The sequence below is a fragment of the Jaculus jaculus genome, chromosome 8, assembly GCF_020740685.1.
Source record: "Jaculus jaculus isolate mJacJac1 chromosome 8, mJacJac1.mat.Y.cur, whole genome shotgun sequence".
NCBI lineage: Eukaryota > Metazoa > Chordata > Mammalia > Rodentia > Dipodidae > Jaculus > Jaculus jaculus.
Window position 1 is genome coordinate 11,480,995 of NC_059109.1, and position 18,572 is coordinate 11,499,566.

Here is an 18,572-nt window from a genome sequence, read left to right on the forward strand (position 1 = left end):
AGGGGGGGAGGAGAGTAAACACTGGTACCTAGTTTTTTTTTAAAAAAAATTTGTTTATTTTTATTTATTTATTTGAGAGTGACAGACAGAAAGAGAAAGAGGCATATGTATATATAGAGAGAATGGGTGCATGGGTGCGCCAGGGCCTTCATCCACTGCAGATGAACTCCAGACGCATCTGGTTAACATGGGTCCTGGGAAATCAAGCCTCGAACCGGGGTCCTTAGGCTCCACAGGCAAGCGCTTAACCGATAAGCCATCTCTCCAGCCCTGGCACCTAGTTTTTTTTTTTTTTTTTTTTGTTTGTTTGTTTGGTTTTCAAGGTAGGGTGTCACTCTAGCTCAGGCTGACCTGGAATTCACTATGGAGTCTCAGGGTGGCCTCGAACTCACGGCGATCCTCTTACCTCTGCCTCCCGAGCGCCACCACACCCAGCTTCTGGCACTAGTTTTGATGAAAGGACCTAATTCTCTCTCTCTCTCTCTCTCTTTTTTTCTTTCTTTCTCCGTGGTAGATTCTTGCTCTAGCCCAGGCTGACCTGAGATTCACTGTGTAGTCTCAGGATGGCCTGGAACTCGCTGCAGTCCTCCTACCTCTGCCTCCCGAGTGCTGGGATTAAAGGCGTGCGCCACCGCGCCTGGTTGTCTTGCTTCTTTATTGCCGTGTGTGAGGCTGTGAGGTGCTGGGCTGCTTCTAGGCCTCCCATGCTTCCTCTAGCCTTTATCTTTGTCTCCAGGTTACTTTGAAGCTAGGCTGCCCAGCAGGCTTACTCTGTCTTCAAGCAGCAATTTTAGGCAAGTCACTACTTGGGCCTTCCCACGAGAAGAGAATCTCTTTCCCAAGCCTTCTACTGCTGCTGCTGACCCAGAAGGGGCAGGAGAGTGTGGGCCCAGCCTCGCCTGGGCTCTGGTGGCACCCTTCTCTGCCCTTCCCACCCCTGCCCAGATCAAAGGCACCTCCCCAGTGGGGGGGGGGGGGGAGGGAATGCCTCTCCCAATGGCCCAACCAGTGAGTAAACAGCCAGGGCCTCTAGCAGCTTTTGAAGCACGGTGCTTCAGGCCTGGAGGAATGCAGAACATTTCGTTTTAGGGGTGGACTTGGGTTTCCACTGCTTTCGGTATTTGCAAATTTGAAACAAATGCCCCCATTTAGCAGCCGGCAGGCTGGGCAGTAAACAGGGGCTGTTTGAGGGCGTTTATGGCAGTCACAGGTATTTGTGGAGAGGGGACCCCTTTAGGTGGGTTGTCCAAAGGGCCCAGCCAGGTCTCTGGTAGAGGAGTGTTGTTAGGTGGCCTTGTCATAAAAAGTTTTGCTGCCTCCTGCCCCCCCAGGAAGTATCTCCTCTGGCAGACAAAGGGGTTCTGGGGGTTGGGGGGGTAGAGTGTTTATCCCCAGGGGCTGATGCTAAGGGCCCAGTCCCTCTCGTTTAGCTGCCAAAGTATCAGGTTTCCAATGAACCCTTCCTTCTCCCACTCTCAGGACTTGAAAGGCTCCTTAAATGTGCTTTATATATAACAAGTTGGCTGAGAAGTCTCCCTTACTTCCAGCCAGTTTTGCAGGCAAGGAGCTCGGGAAACCTGTTTTCCTTTTGTTGTTGTTTCTGGAAGTAGGATCTGCGAAGGTGCAACTAAAAAAATAAAAAAATAAAAAAAAGATCTTGGTTTTCGGAATGAGCCAAATAAGCGCTATTTGCCTTTGATGGGACAGCTTAAGCACCCAGGGGGTTTGTTCAAAGTCTGGATACACCCCGCCACCCCCAGCTCCAAGGAAAATGGAGAAATTTGTACAGGAACGGAGTTTAGGTTCCTGCTACTTGACTCCCCATGTTTCTTTTCATTTCTTTCTTTTTTTTTCTTTCTTTTTTTTTGGTTTTTCAAGGTAGGGTTTCGCTGTAGTCCAGGCTGACCTGGACTTTACTGTGGAGTCTCAGGGTAGCCTTGAACTCATGGCGATCCTCCAACCTCTGCCACCTGAGTGCTGGGATTAAAAAGGCGTGTGCCACCACACCCGGCTTTACTCCTTTCTTAAGAGCCTTTTGATAGTTTATTCGCTTTTCTCTCTTTTTAAAATACTGTATTTTTATTTATTTATTTGAGAGAGAGAGATGAAAAAGAGGGAAAGATAGGATGGGCGCACTAGGGCCTTCCAGCCACTACAAACGAACTCTGGGTGTGTGTGCTGCCTTGTGGGGTGCTTCTGGCTTATGGGGTCTTGGGGAATTGAACCTGGGTCCTTTGGGTTTGCAGACAAGTGCCTTAACTGCTAAGCCATCTCTCTGGCTCCAGTTTTCTCTTCTGTATGGTGTAGACAATAATGTCAAACCCCATTAGAATGAGGTGACATACTGTGTCTCATTAACTCTAAATGCTGTTCCTTCTTACATTTGCAGCTCATTTTCACATTTTAAAATTGAGATACAAATTGACAATTACACAGCATTGTGTCTGTGTTTAACGGGTGATAATTTCCCTTCCCTTGCACATAAATATCAGTAGATCTTAAGATCAGTAGGCCAGTATCTTGGCGCACACCTTTAGTCCCCAGTACTGGAGAGGCTGAGATAGGAAGTTCTCTGTGAGTTTGAGGCCAGCCTGGGGCCACAAAATTGAGTTCCAGGTCAGAATGGGCTAGAGTGAGACCTTGTGGGGGAGGGGAGACAAAGCTGATCCATGGCAGTTTTGAAATTCAGTGTTTATGAGTGACTCAGTGTGTGACTTAGCAAATGCATACTAAAGGGAGGTTGTAACTGTAAGGAAAATGATTACCCTCCAGTAACTATTTATTTATTTATTTATTTTTCCTGAGGTAGGATTTCACTCTAGTCCAGGCTGACTGGAATTCACTGTGTAGTCTCAGGCTGGCTTCGAACTTACGGTGATCCTCCTACCTCTGCCTCCCGAGTGCTGGGTTTAAAGGCGTGCGCCACCACACCTGGCTAGTAACTTACTTTATTTTGTTTTTACTTTTTGGTTTCTTTGAGGATCTCACGCTAGCTTAGGTTGACCTGGAATTCACTATGTAGTCTCGGGCTAACCTCGAACTCACAGTGATCCTCCTACCTCTGTCTCCCAAGCATTAGGATTAGAGGCGTGTGCCACCACGCCCAGCTCCTCCAGGAACTTTCTGTTGAAGCTGGTTTCTCTTTTTGTCTGACACATAAATGACAAATGATACTTGAGACATCAAGCATCATTCTAAGATGAGTTGGTGTATTTTATCTGTGTGGTTGGTGGGACACGTGGACGTCCTCAGAATACAAGAGATATCTAAAAGACAAGCTAAGTGGACAAACTCTTTTATGGAAAAAATAAAATGACTGACTGCAAAGTCTACAAGAAGGCTGAGCTGGAGCCAGGCGTGGGAGTCCATGCCTTTAATCCCAGTGCGCTGGAGGCAGAGGTGAGTTCATCCAGAGACTACATAGTGAGTTCCAGGTCAGTCTGGGCTAGAGTGAAACCCTACCTCAAAAAAAACAGCAGGGCTGGAGAGATGGCTTAGTGGTTAAGCGCTTGCCTGTGAAGCCTAAAGCGCTTGCCTGTGAAGCCTAAGGACCTCGGTTCAAGGCTCCATTCCCCAGTACCCACGTTAGCCAGATGCACAAGGAGGTGCATGCATCTGGAGTTCGCTTGCAGTGGCTGGAGGCCCTGGCGTGTCCATTCTTTCTCTATCTCTCTGCCTCTTTTTCTGTCTGTTGCTCTCAAATAAATAAAAATAAAATTAAAATTAAAAAAAAAAAAGCCGGGCATGGTGGCACATGCCTTTAATCCCAGTACTTGGGAGGCAGAGGTAGGAGGATCACTGTGAGTTCGAGGCCACCCTGAAACTATGAAGTGAATTCCAGGTCAGCCTGGGATAGAGTGAGACCCTACCTTGAAAAAAAAAAAAAAAACCCAAACAAGCATATAGTCTCAGAGTAGTCTCTAACTCATGGTGATCTTCCTACCTCTAACTCCTGAGTGCTGGGATTAAAGGCATACGCCAACCACGCCCAGTCTTACAGTACCCATTTCTATGGGGAAGTTTGTGTGTGCATGTACGTGCACGGGATTAACGCATACTACACAGATCCACTGGGATATATTCCTCAGCGCTCTTTTTACTTTATGTATTTTAAAAATAGTTTATTTATTTGAGAGAGAGAGAGAGGGAGGTGGATAGAAAGAATGAACCCCTAGCTCCTGCAAACGAACTCCAGACACATGCACCACCTTGTGCATCTGGCTTTATGCGGGTACTGGGGAATCAGTCCTGGCTTTGAAGGCAAGCGCCTTAACTGGTAAGCCACCTTTCCAGCCCCCTGTGTTGTATTTTGACACATGGTTCCATTAAGTTGCCCATGCTGACCTTGAACTTACTCTGTAGTTCAGGCAGGCCTTAGACTTCTGATTCTCCTGTCTCAGTCTTCCAAGTAGCTGGGATCACAAACTTTTTATTTTATTTTATTTTTATTTATTTATTTGACAGAGAAAGAGGGAGAGTGAGAGAATGGGTGTGCCAGGGCCTCCAGCCACTGCAAACGAACTCCAGACACATGCGCCACCTTGTGTATCTCGCTAACATGGGTTCTGGGAAATCGAACCTTGGGTCTTTTGGCTTTGCACTTTTAACCACTAAGCCATCGCTCCAGCCCATGGGCCTCCAGCCACTGCAGATGAGCTTCAGACGCATATACCAGTTTGTGCGTTTGGCTGTATGTGGGCACGGGGGGTGGGGTGTGTGGAATCCAGGTCATTAGGCTTTGCAGGCAAAGTGCCCTAACTGCTAAGCGATCTCTTCAGCCTGTTAAGAGCATTTTTGATGATGGGACTTATTTTTTGAGGCCCTTTAAATCACAATGTGAAGTTTTTTTGTTTTTTTTTCTTTCCAGGCTGATCCTTTGTCTACTATCTCTGCCTTATGACTGTCAAGGGGCCTTGGTTCCTTTTAAACCAAGTCAACACATACAGTTGTCTATCCATGTCTTGGAGGGCATCTGTTTTGGGGAGACAGATGCAACTTAAAAAAAAAAAACTCGCTGGGGAATCAAACCTGGGTCCCTTTGGCTTTGCAGGCAAGCACCTTAATCAGTAAACCATCTCTCCAGCCTCTGTTGCCTTGTTTTGGTCTGACTCCTCTTTTACATCCACAGCCCAGAGAGCTCAGAACTTGCATGGACCTCCGTGGGTCTCCTGCCAGCAGCTGGCATCATGGGTGAGGACAGGGGCAGGCAGCTGAATTAACAGTGGTGTGTATTCTGGGCCAGACCTCTGCCTGGGCCCTGGAAAGAGGTGTTGATGATCAAGATGACGGGACAACAAATCCCCCTGGGCTCAGGTTGGAAATAAATTCAACTAAAAGTTGCTCTTAGACTCCTGAGAGGTTGCTTTCAGTGTGTACTGCCAAAAGAGAGCTTTGGAAACAAGGTGTGAATTGGGTTATTTACACATCTTGTCGAGGTGGCTTCTCCTTGAAGTTGCTGGAAGGCAGGCAGGCAGGCATCCAAGTGGGCTTTTCATGTCCTCTGTTGCTGAGTCCCTCAGGTAACTGGTGTCAGGTGGACGTGGGTGGGAATGGGCATGTCTTGGGTGAAGTGTCCTCTAATGCTGGATGTGTGCTGACCCAGTGGCCTTTGAGGTGCCTGGGGCCGGCCCCTTTCCCAGATCAAAGAAATACCTTTTGTTTTGGCCCTTCCTCACACTTGCCCTGGCTTCTGAGCCAGAGTCATAAAGAGGTGGGAATGTGAGGGGTCTGCACCTGGTTGCTGGGGTGGTGGGTGGAGTGGACGCAGCAGGCTGTGAGGATGAGGTTGGGGGGGGGGGTTCCCTCGAGTTGTGCACTTCCTGCCTTATGCGCCTGAGGCCCTTGGGCGTCCTGGAGGCTGCCTGGGCACCCCAGTCTCTGCTGGGTTGTCTCCTTGCCACCTAGGTCCCCTGCTTGCCTGAACCGAAACAGGCCACACAAAGGCGGATTTCACTCTGGACTAAGTGTTTGTTGCTGAATCATTTGCATTCATTCAAAGCCGTGAAGGGCAGTGATATTTAAGGCAACGCTGCCTTGGAACCTCATTAAGAATTCTTGGGGCGGGGAGAGGATGGACGCAGCTCATTCAAACTTACTTAACTTCTGACTGCCTTGGGCACAGGCCAGCTACTAAAATATGAAAAACGTTTGCCCAGCAGCCCCCAGAGCGTGGCTGGACTGCCCTGGCCAAAGAAAACATGCACTTACAATTCATTATTTAGCCTCCTGCTATGTGACTGCATTTCTTCCTCTTCTGGGACCTTCCTGAATTTGTGGGGGCGGGGGGGGGGAGGATGAGATGAGGTGGGACACCAGAAATCTCTGCCACTTTTTTTCTTTGTTGTTTTGTTTTTCGAGGTAAGGTCTCCCTCCAGCCCAGGCTGGCCTGGAATTCACTCTAGTCTCAGGGAGGCCTCCATCTCACTGATCTTTCCACCTCTCCCTCCCGAGTGCTCAGATGAAAGGCGTGCGCCGCCACTCTCTGACATATTTTAAAGGGCCTAGAGCATGAGCTGTCTGCACCCCCGTTTCCTAGTTTACTTAAAGGGCTCCCTGCTGGTGGGCTTCAGGTTGTTCGGAGGGTTTCCTATTTAAACAAGGCTATCACAGATAACCCTTGTCCCTGTCTTAAGTTGCTCCTGCGTGTCTGTTAGATCATTTCCTGGAAGTGGACTTGCTATCAAGAGGATGTGAAAGTTATCAAAATCGTTCATAAGGTTTTGTCTTTAAATTGTGTTTATTTATTTATTTTATTTTTTATTTTTTTCCAGGTAAGCTCTCACTTTAGCCCAGGCTGACCTGGAAATCACTCTGTAATCTCAGGGTGGCCTTGAACTCATGACGATCGATTGACCTCTGCTTCCAAAGTGCTGGGATTAAAAAGGCGTGTGCCATCATGCCTGGCTTGTGTGTGTGTGTGTGTGTGTGTGTGTGTGTGTGGAGAGCGAGAGAGGCAAGCAAAACAGACTGGGTTTTTTAAGTGGGAGTGAGACAGGTGGGGGAGGGTGTTGGCATGCCAGGGCCTCCAGCCACTGCAATTGAACTCCAGATTTATGCACCCCCTTGTGCGCATGGGCGCCCTTGCATCAGCTTGTGCTGGCTTAAGTGGGACCTGGAGAGTCGAACATGGGTCTTTAGGCTTCACAGGCAGGCACCTTAACCACTAAGCTATCTCTCCAGCCCTCACACGTTCTTACTAGGTCTCTGATTAAAAGAAAATGTTCCTGAATCCCTGCGGTGGAAGGGGCCTGTCCAAGTCACACAGAAAAATGGGTGGAAACTGGAGAGCAGGTTCAAGTGTGGGCGGTTGCCAGGGTGCCCTGGTGATTTATCATGCAAACATCCCCACCTCCATCGCTCATAACCCCTAGCAGACAGCCAGGGCTGTTCCAGGTAACTGGCAGTGTGGCGGCCCGGTGCCCACCACCCAGCGTCTCCCTCTCCGGTCTGTTCTGTTCTCTCTGGCAACACTGAGCGTGGAATCACCTTTACTTTCCACCCCGTCTGATAGATTCTTTCCATTGCCTCCAACTTGATAAGCTTGGTGTTGGGGATGGACTGTTGTCTTCCTTTCCCCACAAGTCTCACCTTGCCCCAGAGCCTCGGAGGTTGCTCAAGAAGTTGGATTCCAAAGAATTACAGTCCTGGAAGGGTTTAATTTTGTTAAACTCTGCTTCCTGTTGCCTGAGATGATAGTGAGTGATAAATCTCCGTTCTCCTTGCTATGTAGCCAAGGATACCCTCGCTGGTAAGGGTCTAGCCAGATGGTCCCCCCTCCCCCCTCATGTTCCCCTCCCCCCTTTCCTTTCCTCCCTCTCTCCTTCCCTCCCTCTCTCCCTCTTTCTTTTCTTTTCTTTTTTTTTGAGGTAGAGTTTCAGGCTGACCTGGAATTCTCAGGATGGCCTTGAACTCATGGTGATTCTCTTACCTGTATCTCCCAAGTGCTGTTTTTTTTTTTTTTTTTTTGTGTGTGTGTGTGTGTTTGTGTTTTTTTTGAGGTAAGGTCACTGTCTAGCTCAGGCTGACATGGAATTCACTATGTAGTCTCAGGGTGGTCTCGAACTCATGGCAATCCTCTTACCTCTGCCTCCTTTTTTTTTTTTTTTTGAGGTAGGGTCTTGCTCCAGCCCAGGCTGACTTGGAATTCACTTGTAGTCTCAGGGTGGCCTTAAAATGATGAACATTTTCTTAGGTGTGTGTTTGCCATTTGTATCTCTTCCTCTGTGAATTGCCTGTTTAACTCTGTTTTGTTTTTTGAGGTAGGGTCTCACTCAACCCAGGCAGACCTGGAACTCACAGCGATCCTCCTACCTCTGCTTCCTGAGTGCCGGAACTAAAGGTGTGCGCCACCACGTCTAGCTCCAGGTGGTTTTCTCAGGTATGTTTCAGATGCGTTGCTGCCATGGGAACTTATCCTCGCGAGATTCTCCTGACGGCCTTGCTGATGCTTCAGTGGTACATACTTGGGAAGCCTCCAGGCCCAGCTAGCTGTCTAGATTTATTCAACCAACCCCTTTGTTGCTGCCCTCAAACACATTCCCTTATCTTCAGTCCCATTGTCCTAGGCTTGACCCAGGGTCCTGTCATAAAACACTGCTGGTAGCCAGGCATGGTGGCAGCTTTAATCTCAGCACTCAGGAGGCAGAGGCAGAGGCAGGAGGATCACTGTGAGTTCCAGGTCTGCCTGGGCTAGAGTGAGACCCTACCTCAAAAAACAAAACAAACATAGAAAGAAAGAGAAATATAAAGGGGGGCCAGAGGAGATAGTGAATGAGTATGGAGTCAAGAAAATGGACTCAGGATTGCAGGATTAAGTTCCCAGTCCGGTCTGTACAGGGCAGAACCGGCACCACAGTTAATCAGTTCCCTGCGTTTGAAGAGCTCCAGAATGCAGATGATAAGGGACAGCGAGATTACGATGAAAAAAAGGCACTAATTGGGAAAATAGATTTAGATTTTTTCCCCAATTATTTATTTATTTATTTATTTATTTATGAGCGACAGACACAGAGAGAAAGGCAGATAGAGGGAGAGAGAGAGAATGGGCGCGCCAGGGTTTCCAGCCTCTGCAAACGAACTCCAGACGCATGCGCCCCCTTGTGCATCTGGCTAACGTGGGACCTGGGGAACCGAGCCTCGAACCGGGGTTCTTAGGCTTCACAGGCAAGCACTTAACCGCTAAGCCATCTCTCCAGCCCGATTTATTTTGTTTTTTAAGGTAGGGTCTCATTCTAGACCAGTCTGACCTTCAATTCACTATATAGTCTTAGGGTGGCCTTGAATTCACAGCGATTCTCTTACCTCTTGTCTCCCAAGTGCTAGGGTTTAAGGTGTGTTCCACCACACCTAATTTTCCCTTCAAATATTTATTTATTTATTTATTTACTTGCAAAGAGAGTGAGCGAGCGACAGAGAGAATGAGAATGGGTATACCAAGGCCTCCAACCAGTACATATGAACTACAGGTTCCTAAGCCACTCTGCATCTGTCTTTATGTGGGAACTGGGGAATTGAACTTGGGTCATTAGGTTTGCCTTAGCCACTGAGAAATCTTTCTAGCCCCCAAATTTGAGATTTTAATTATTTGTTTGTTTTTTAGATGGTGGGTCTTTGCTGTTTCCCACACTCACCTTGAACTACTTGGTTCAAGTGATATTTTGCTTCCACTGTTTTTTTTTGAAAGTTTTTCGAGGTAGGGTCTCACTCTAGCCCAGGCTGACCTGGAATTTACTTTGTATTCTCAGGGTGGCCTCAAAAACTCGCAGGGATCCTCCTGCGAGTTAATAATGGTCTCACTAAAATAAAGAAGTCACACATCATATGTATGTATATATCTATGTATGTATGTCTCTCTCTCTCTGTGTGTGTGTGTGTGTGTGTGTGTGTGTGTGTATGTATATATATTATATGCACAAGGTGGCACATGCATTTGGAGTTTGTTTCCAGTGGCTAGAGGCCCTGATGTGTTTTCTCTCTCTAATAGCAAATAAATTTAAAAATTATTATTTATTGCCAGGCATGGTGGCACAAGCCTTTAATCCCAGCACTCGGGAGGCAGAGGTAGGAGGGTCGCTGTGAGTTCAAGGCCACCCTGAGACGACAGAGTGAATTCCAGGTCAGCCTGGACTAGTGTGAGACCCTACCTTGAAAAACAACAACAAAAAAAACCCAAAAATTATTTATTTCTTTATTTATTTGAAAGCGACAGAGAGAGCGAGAGAGAGGCAGATATATAGAGAGAATGGGCGCGCCAGGGTCTCCAGCCTCTGCAAATGAATTCCAGTTGCATGCGCTCCCTTGTACATCTGGCTCACGTGGGTCCTGGGGAATCAAGCCTCAAACTGGGGTCCTTAGGCTTCACAGGCAAGCACTTAGCTGCTAAGTCATCTCTCCAGCCCCAAATTTAAAAATTATTTTAAAAAATTGGAATCCATTCCAACCCCCTCTCTCTGCCTGTCTATCTAATATAATAAATAAAAAATTGAAGTATAGTTTTAAAAAGTTATATCCCAAACTTGTATTAAATGGTTTTGAGGGAAGGTTGTTGAAAAAAAAAAAAAAAAACAACCAAACAAAAAATGCTAAGCCCAGAGTGCTTTATAGACTGTCACAAAGTCAGAGAACAGATGGATAACATCCTGTGCACATCCCAGAGTTGATATAACCTTGTCCCCAAGTGCTGGCTGGCCACACAGAAAACAAAACCACACCACTTAGAAATGTTGATGTAAGCGTCTAATATAAAATACTGGCAAGTTAAATCGAATTCTACATTAAAGGATAGCGTATCATAAACAAAGATGTGTTCCAAAACGTGTGTGGAAGATTAATCTCATATAATTCATCAAAGACAGATGTCAAGGAAGTCACACGGTTAATCTCAATAGAGGCAAAAAGGACACTAAATAAAAATTGGGGCTGAGAGTGGTGGCTTACGCCTTTCATCTCAGCACTCACTTGGGAGACAGAGGTAGGAGGATCATTGTGTGTTCCCGGCCAACTTGAAACTACATAGTAAATTCTAGGTTAGCCTGGGCTCGAGTGAGACCCTACTTTGGAAAAAAATAATAAAATTGGAGATTGGAGAGATGGCTTTGCAGTTAAGGTGCTTGCCTGTGAAGCTTAAAGGACCCAGGTTTGATTTCCCCAGTACCCACAGAAGGCAGATGAATGTAGTATGCATTGGAATCCATTCCTGATTTTTTTTAAAAAAACTTGGCAATATTAAACTTAAACATGAAATTAATAATGGTCTCACTAAAATAAAGAAGTCACACATTAAGGTCACTACTATTTAACATTTTGGAAATGCTAGTTGAAATAAAGAACAAATAAAATAGAAAGTTAATGTTCTTTGCAGATGGTTTTGTTTTATGTGGTTAACTCAATTATCAACTTTAAACACACACACACACACACAAACTACAACCACTAAGAGAACGTAATGATTTGTGTAAATACAAAATCTATACAAAACCCAGTGGTAGAGAGCATTTGGAGGGTGATAGGCAATGTATACACATATGGACGTATTTGTGCCCTAGCATGCATTTGGAGGACGGAGGATAACCTTAGGGTGTTGCTGATCTTTGTCTCCACCTTTTTTTTTTTTTTAATTTAAATTTAAATTTTTATGGGTTTTTGAGGTAGGGTCTCACTTTAGCCTGGGCTGGCCTGGAATTCACTATGTAGTCTCAGGGTGGCCTTGAACTTACGGCTATCCTCCTACCTCTGCCTCCCAAGTGCGCCAACCATGCCTGGCTCAGTATTACCCTCTTCTAAGCTTGAAAGGAAGTGAAATGTCTGTTACTGAGGTATTGAATAAATAGATCATTCTTTTTTTATATTTTATTTATTTATTTGACAGAAAAGGGGGGGGGAGAGAGAGAGAGAGAGAGAGAGAAAATAAATATGGGTACGCCAGGGCCTCCAGCCGTTGCAAACGAACTCTAGACGCATGTGCCCCCTTGTGCATCTGGTTTACATGAGTCTTGGGGAATTGAACTGGAGTCCTTTGGCTTTGCAGGCAAGGGGTTAACTGCTAAGCCATCTCTCCAGCCCCCTTGGCTGTTTTTGATACTGGATTGAACCCAGGGCCTTGTGCATACTGCCACTGACTTACATCCCCAGTCCTCTGGCTTCTGATTTGTCCTATTTTCCAAGTCCCATTCTTCCATAAAACCACTTCTAACAAGATTTTTCCTGACACCCCCCCCCCCACACACACCACCACACACACACACTTAGAAGCTCCCTTTCATGCCCTCTGCAGTCAACAGGTCACTCCTTATGACCGGCAGCACAAGTTATTGTGACCACTATAAGGCTTTTCATCTGGAATCAGATGACCTGAAATTTGACTCTTGCATTTGCCATTTAACTAGCTGTATGAGCTGAATTAAGCTAGTTGCTTGTACCTCTGTGCCTCAGTTTTCTCATCTGCATAATGGGGATCATAGTAGCCATCTCTCCGGGTGGGCGTTAGCCTTAACAGGATAGCATGGTTAAAATGCTTGGAACAGAGCCTGGTATATGTGTGTATATATATATATATATGGTGAGGGTCAGTAAGTGTTAGCTATTACTGTAATTATGTGTTTACTCATCTGACTTCTCCCACTGAACTGGAGACACTTCAAGGCAGTAATTGTGTTTTTCTCTTTCCATCCCTGGTGTCTTAAGGAGTACTTGGCACATGGTGGGCCCTAAATAAATGTTTGTTGAATTAATAATGATAATTAATGTAACTGCCTACCAGGAACTCATTGGGTTTTGACCCCTCTGCCGATTCCACGTGGTAGAGAGAGAATGTGGCTGAATTGTTGGGCTCAGTTAAACTTCCACAAATGTAATGTTTCTTCCTTTTCTTTTTCTTTTTTAAGTTTAATTTATTTATAAGCAGAGAGGAGAGAGAGCGAGTGAGCCCACCAGGGCCTGCAGCTGCTGCAGATGAACTCTAGATGCATGTACCACTTTGTGCATCTGGCTTTATATGGGTGCTGGGGAATGAAACCAGAGTCGTTAGGCTTTGTAGGCAAGCGCATTAACCTGCTGAGCCATCCTTCCAACCCAGCTAATGTTTGTTTGTTTGTTTGTTTCTTTCTTTTCTGGTTTTTCAAGGTAGGGTCTCGGTCTAGCCCATGCTGACCTGGAATTCACTGTGTAGTCTCAGGCTGGCCTTGAACTCATGGTGATCTTCCTACCTCTGTCTGTGAGTGCTGGGATTAAAGGCGTGCGTGGCCTTTCTTTTTATTTCTTTTTTTTTTTTCAACTTTTTATTGACAACTTCACAGAGAATAAACCATGATAATTCCCTCCCCTTTCCAACTTTCCCGCTCACAAATTACACTCCATCCTATCCCCTCCCTCTCTTCCTCCCTCTCTCCATTAGACTCTTTTATTTTGACGTCATCATCTTTTCTTCCTATTATGAGGGCATTGTGAAGGCAGCGCTAGGCACTAGGAGGTCATGGGGATGGAGGCCAATTTCTGTCTCAAACAATTGCAATGTAAGCAGTGCTGCCATCCTTGGCTCTTACATTCTTTCTGCCACCTCTTCCACAATGGACTCTGAGCCTTGGAAAGTGTGATGGAGATATTTCAGTGTGGAATTACCCTCTTGTCACTTCTTAGCACTGTGGTGCCTTTTGGGTCAGCCCAGTGGTCACTGCCATCTGAAAAGAGACCAGCTAATGTTTCTTAGCACCCGTGGACATTTTTCTTGTCCCCTGGGGAGGAGGAGTTGGGGAGATCTGCTCTCCTCTGGGTGTTTACACTCTGGTAGTGGGGAGACTAGGCTGTGAGTCGGTGACATAGTGAACGTGCTGTGTTAGGTTTTAACAGTTACTTGTTAGAGCAATAAAAGGTATAAAGTGTGAACAACTGAAGAGACAGTGACTGATTGAAGGTTCAGTGGGCATATAAAAAGGTGTGTTATCTCCAGCTTTGTCCTTGCTTTCTTCCCCAAATGAATGTAGAAAGATTTGTGAACTTGTTTTTTTTTTTCAAGGTAGGGTCTCACTCTAGCTCAGGCTGACCTGGAATTCACTATGTAGTCTCAGAGTCTCAGGGTGGCCTTGAACTCATGGAGATCTTCCCGCCTCTGCCTCCCGAGTGCTGGGATTCAAGGCGTAAGCCACCATGCCTGGTTAGATTTCCGGACTTTGTGTGTGTGTGTTGCGGGAGGGTGGGGGTTGGGGTTGGTCAGGTCTCTATCTGAGTCTGGCACTCAGACTTCCTATGCAGCAAAGGATGGCATTGCACTTCATGATCCTCCTTTAAGTGATATAAATTACAGGTATGCACCATCACGCCAGGCTCTTGAGATCTTTTGTTTATTTTTAATACTTAACTATTTGCACTTGTGTATGTAATGTGTATAGATCTGCCAGGGGCTCATGCCGCCGGCTTTATCTGGGTGCCTTGGGAATTGAACCTGGGTCTCCACATTTTGCAAGCAAGTGCCTTTAACTGCGGAGTCATCTTCACAGCCCTTTGAACTTTTTTTTTTCTTTTCTTTTCTTTCTTTTTTTTTTTTTCCGAGGTAAGGTTTCACTCTAGCCCTGGCTGACCTGAAACTCAGTATGGAGTCTCAGGGTGGCCTCGAACTCATGGCGATCCTCCTACCTCTGCCTCCCAAGTGCTGGGATTAAAGGCATGCACCACCATGCCCGGCCCTTTGAACTTTTTATTTCTAACTTTTATTTATCTATTTGAGAGCAGAGATAAAGAATATGAGAGTGAGTATGGATGCTTCCAGAGCCTCTTGCCACTGCAAACAAACTCCAGATGCATGTGCCACCATCTGGGTTCTGGGGTGGCTCCTTAGGCTTTGCAGGCAAGTGCCTTATTCACTAAGACATCTCTCCAGTCTCTTGAACTCTTTTTCTAAAAATATTTTATTTATTTGTCACTGTGGTGGTGCACACCTTTAATCCCAGCACTCAGGAGGCAGAGGTAGGAGGATCGCTGTGAGTTCAAGGCCAGCCTGAGACTACAATTCCAGGTCAGCCTGGACTAGAGCGAAATCCTACCTTGAAACTGCCCCCCCCCATTTGTTTATTTCAGAGAGAGAGAGAGAGAGACAGACAGACAGACAGACAGACAGACAGGCAGATATAGAGAATGGGCATGCCATGGCCTCTAGCTGCTGCAAATGAATTCTAGACTCATGTGCCAGCTTGTGTATCTGGCTTTACGTGGGTACTGGGGAATCAAACTTGGGTCCTTAGGCTTTGCAGGCAAGTACCTTAATGCTGAGCCATCTTTCCAGGCCCTTGAAGACTGGGGAGGTGGCTCAGAGGATCAAGCACCTGCTGGACAAGCCTAATGACCTAAGTTCAGATCCCAGGAACCACACAAAGCCGGCCGTGTAGCCGAACATCTCTAATCCCAGCGCGCCTACGGCGAGAATGGAGTCGAGACCCTGAGACTGGGGACGAAGGAGGAGCCCAGCTGACTTGATCAGTTGAGCTACAAACAAGAGAGACTACAAACAAGAGAGACCCTGCCTCCAAACAAGGTGGAAGGTGGGCTGGAGAGATGGCTTAGGTGCTTGCCTGCAAAGCCAAAGAACCTCGGTTTGATTTCCCAGGACCCATGTAAGCCGGATGCACAAAGTGGCACATGTGTCTGGAGTTCTCTTGCAGCAGCTGGAGGTCCTGGTGCTCCCACTCTCCCTCTCCCTGTCTCTCAAATACATACATACATAAATAAATAAATAATAAAAAAAAACAAGGTGGGGGCTGGAGAGATGGCTTAGTGGTTAAGCACTTGCCTATGAAGCCTAAGGATCCCGGTTCGAGGCTCGGTTCCCCAGGACCCATGTTAGCCAGATGCACAAGGGGGCGCATGTGTCTGGAGTTAGTTTGCAGTGGCTGGAGGCTCTGGTGTGCTTATTCTGTCTCTCTCTCTATCTGCCTCTTTCTCTCTGTCGCTTTCAAATAAATAAAAATAAACAAAAAAAAAACAAACAAACAAGGTGGGAGGTGAGGGCAGACCTTCAAGGTTGTCCTCTGACCTCCACACATGCAACATAACACGTGTGCACTTGCGCACGCGCGCGCACACACACACACACACACACACACACGCACACACGCTAGCTAAACAAAAAGATCTCAAGGCTTCATCAGGTCTGGATTTGATTATCTTTTTATTTATGTGTACTTCCCTCGGTAGACACATAACATCTGGTTGTCTCTCTGGAATTAGCAGCCATCAATAATCATTGCTAGAGCCATTACTTGATTAGGGGATTGTAAAATGGTGACATTCTATTTATTAGCTAGAAATTTCTAGAAAGACAAGCCTCCCATCAGTAACCATTTCATTACCCAGCTATGTGGCTGTTCAAGAAAGGGAAAATAAATATAAATGCTTAATCCTTTTCCAAGTTTCACAATATATAAATGCTTAATCCTTTTCCAGGTTTCACAATAATGAGGTGGTTTTCTAGCGTCCTGCAATGGGGACCTGTATGAAGCTTTGGCCCTTATTTTCCAAGAGCGCCATGAGCTTATGAACTTTTGCTTTAGCCCAGGCTGACCTGGAATTCAGGGTGGCCTCGAACTCACGGCGATCCTCCTACCTCTGCCTCCCGAGTGCTGGGATTAAACGCGTGTGCCATGGTGCCCCAGCCGCATTCTTTGAACCTCCTGCTTGACTCATCTGTCCTCACCACTCGCTTGTAGTGCTTCTTCCCAAACAGATCACAAGCCTGGAGCTCTGTCACCTCGATGCCTGAGGGGGCCCCCAGGTCACTCGGCGTAGTTGCATGGGCAAAGGGTCAGTGGAGTTCCAAGGGGGCATGAGAGCTTTGAGCTTCCACACGATACCCTGTGTGTTTTTCTAAGCGGGGGGCTGACAGATTAATAGTTGCTTCTGAGCTGCCTTCACTATCCCAGAACTCGTTCACAAACGAAGCACCTTCCGTGTGAACAAGAATCACAGCAAACCCGTTTGGGGGAAGGGCGTCCAGATGGCCCTCCTATGCACCAGCCTCTGGGACTCAAGGGACACCAACTGCAGTCAGCTGAGGACAGCAATGACAGGTCGGTACACCAATGATTGCCAGCAGTGACTCGTACAGCTCAGCTTTCTAACCCTGTAATGCCCAAAGACCTGCATAGCTCTCTCTGTTTTGTACTGGAGAGATGGCTCAGTGGTTAAGGTGTTTGCCTGTGAAGCCTGAGGACCCAGGTTCGATTCCCCAGTACCCTCGTAAACCAGATGTAAAAGGTGGGACATGCGTCTAGAGTTGGTTTACAGTGGCTAGAGACCCTGGTGTGCCCATTCTCTCTCTCTCTCTAGTAAACAAATAAATAAAAATATACAAAAAAAAAAAGTGGTTTGACCCATGTCTATAATCCCATCACATGAGAGGCTGAGGCAGGAGGAATGCTAGATCAAGACTAGTCTGGGCCGGGCGTGGTGGCGCACGCCTTTAATCCCAGCACTTGGGAGGCAGAGGTAGGAGGATCGCCATGAGTTTGAGGCCACCCCGAGACTCCATAGTGAATTACAGGTCAGCCTGGGCTAGAGTGAGGACCCTACCTTGAAAAACCAAAAAAAAAAAAAAAAAAAAAAGATTAGTCTGGGATACCAAGAAAGACCATGACTCCAAATCCTAAGTATAATAAAAACAACTGCTAATAATAAAAAATAATATGCTGAGCATGCTGACGCACACCTTTAATCCCAGCACCCAGGAGGCAGGGGTAGGAGGATCACCATGAGTTCGAGGCCACCCTGAGACTCCATTGTGAATTCCAAGTCAGCCTGAGCTAGAGTGAGACCCTACTTCGAAAAGAAAATGATAATAATAATAGTTAAGAGCCCAAACTCACTTAGACCTTACCATGTGCCAAGCATGGTACCTGTGTGAACATCTGCCTTCTTTTCATTATTTATAAGCCAGTGAGACTGATAACTGTAATTATTCGTACCATTTTATAGGCACCAAAATAGACAGGGAAGGGATAAACAGTTTGCACAACATCACCCTCCTTGTGGGGAGAGGAGCATTCAAATCCAAGTGGTCCTGTAGTCTGTGGACTCTTGGCTTCCATCTTCATTGTACGGCTGTGGGTCAGGGGCCCTTGAAACTGCATAGTTCCTTAGGCTTCCCAAAGACCTTCTGTGGGCTTGCAAGACACAGGGAGGTGGTACCAGTCTGTTTTACGTGTGGGAAAGCGAGGTTCAAAGAATGGGATGCCTTACGGAGCTGACCGTAGGATGCAGGGCTTCATGTGTTTGGTAGTGGCATTCTCCTCCCTACCCCCGCTCCCGACCCTCACTCTAACCCATGTGACCTCAAATTCACTATGTGTGCCCATCCATTCTTGTTGACTCTCTCCCTCTTTCTCTCAGAAATAGATAAATAAAATAGGGCTGGAGGGATGGCTTAGCAGTTAAGATGCTTGCCTGCGAAGCCTAAGGATTTGGTTTGATTCTCCAGATCCCGTGTAAGCCAGATGCACATGATGGCCCATGCATCTGGAGTTTGTTTGCAGTGGCTAGAAGCACCGGTGTGCCCATTCTCTCTCCTTCTCTCTCTCTCTAATAAATAAATA

General features: G+C 46.5%; 1 protein-coding gene across 1 annotated transcript in view; it reads left to right on the top strand.

Annotated features, from left to right (window-relative positions):
• The first annotated feature begins 16,969 nt into the window (after positions 1-16,969).
• Positions 16,970-18,572, top strand: part of Ptk7 (protein tyrosine kinase 7 (inactive)) — a 51,983-nt gene continuing 50,380 nt past the window's right edge. Inside the window, exon 1 of the mRNA XM_004649738.3 lies at positions 16,970-17,051. Within this exon, the coding sequence (XP_004649795.2) occupies positions 16,979-17,051 (73 nt within the window). The 5' untranslated portion in view covers positions 16,970-16,978. The remainder of the gene's footprint in view (positions 17,052-18,572) is intronic.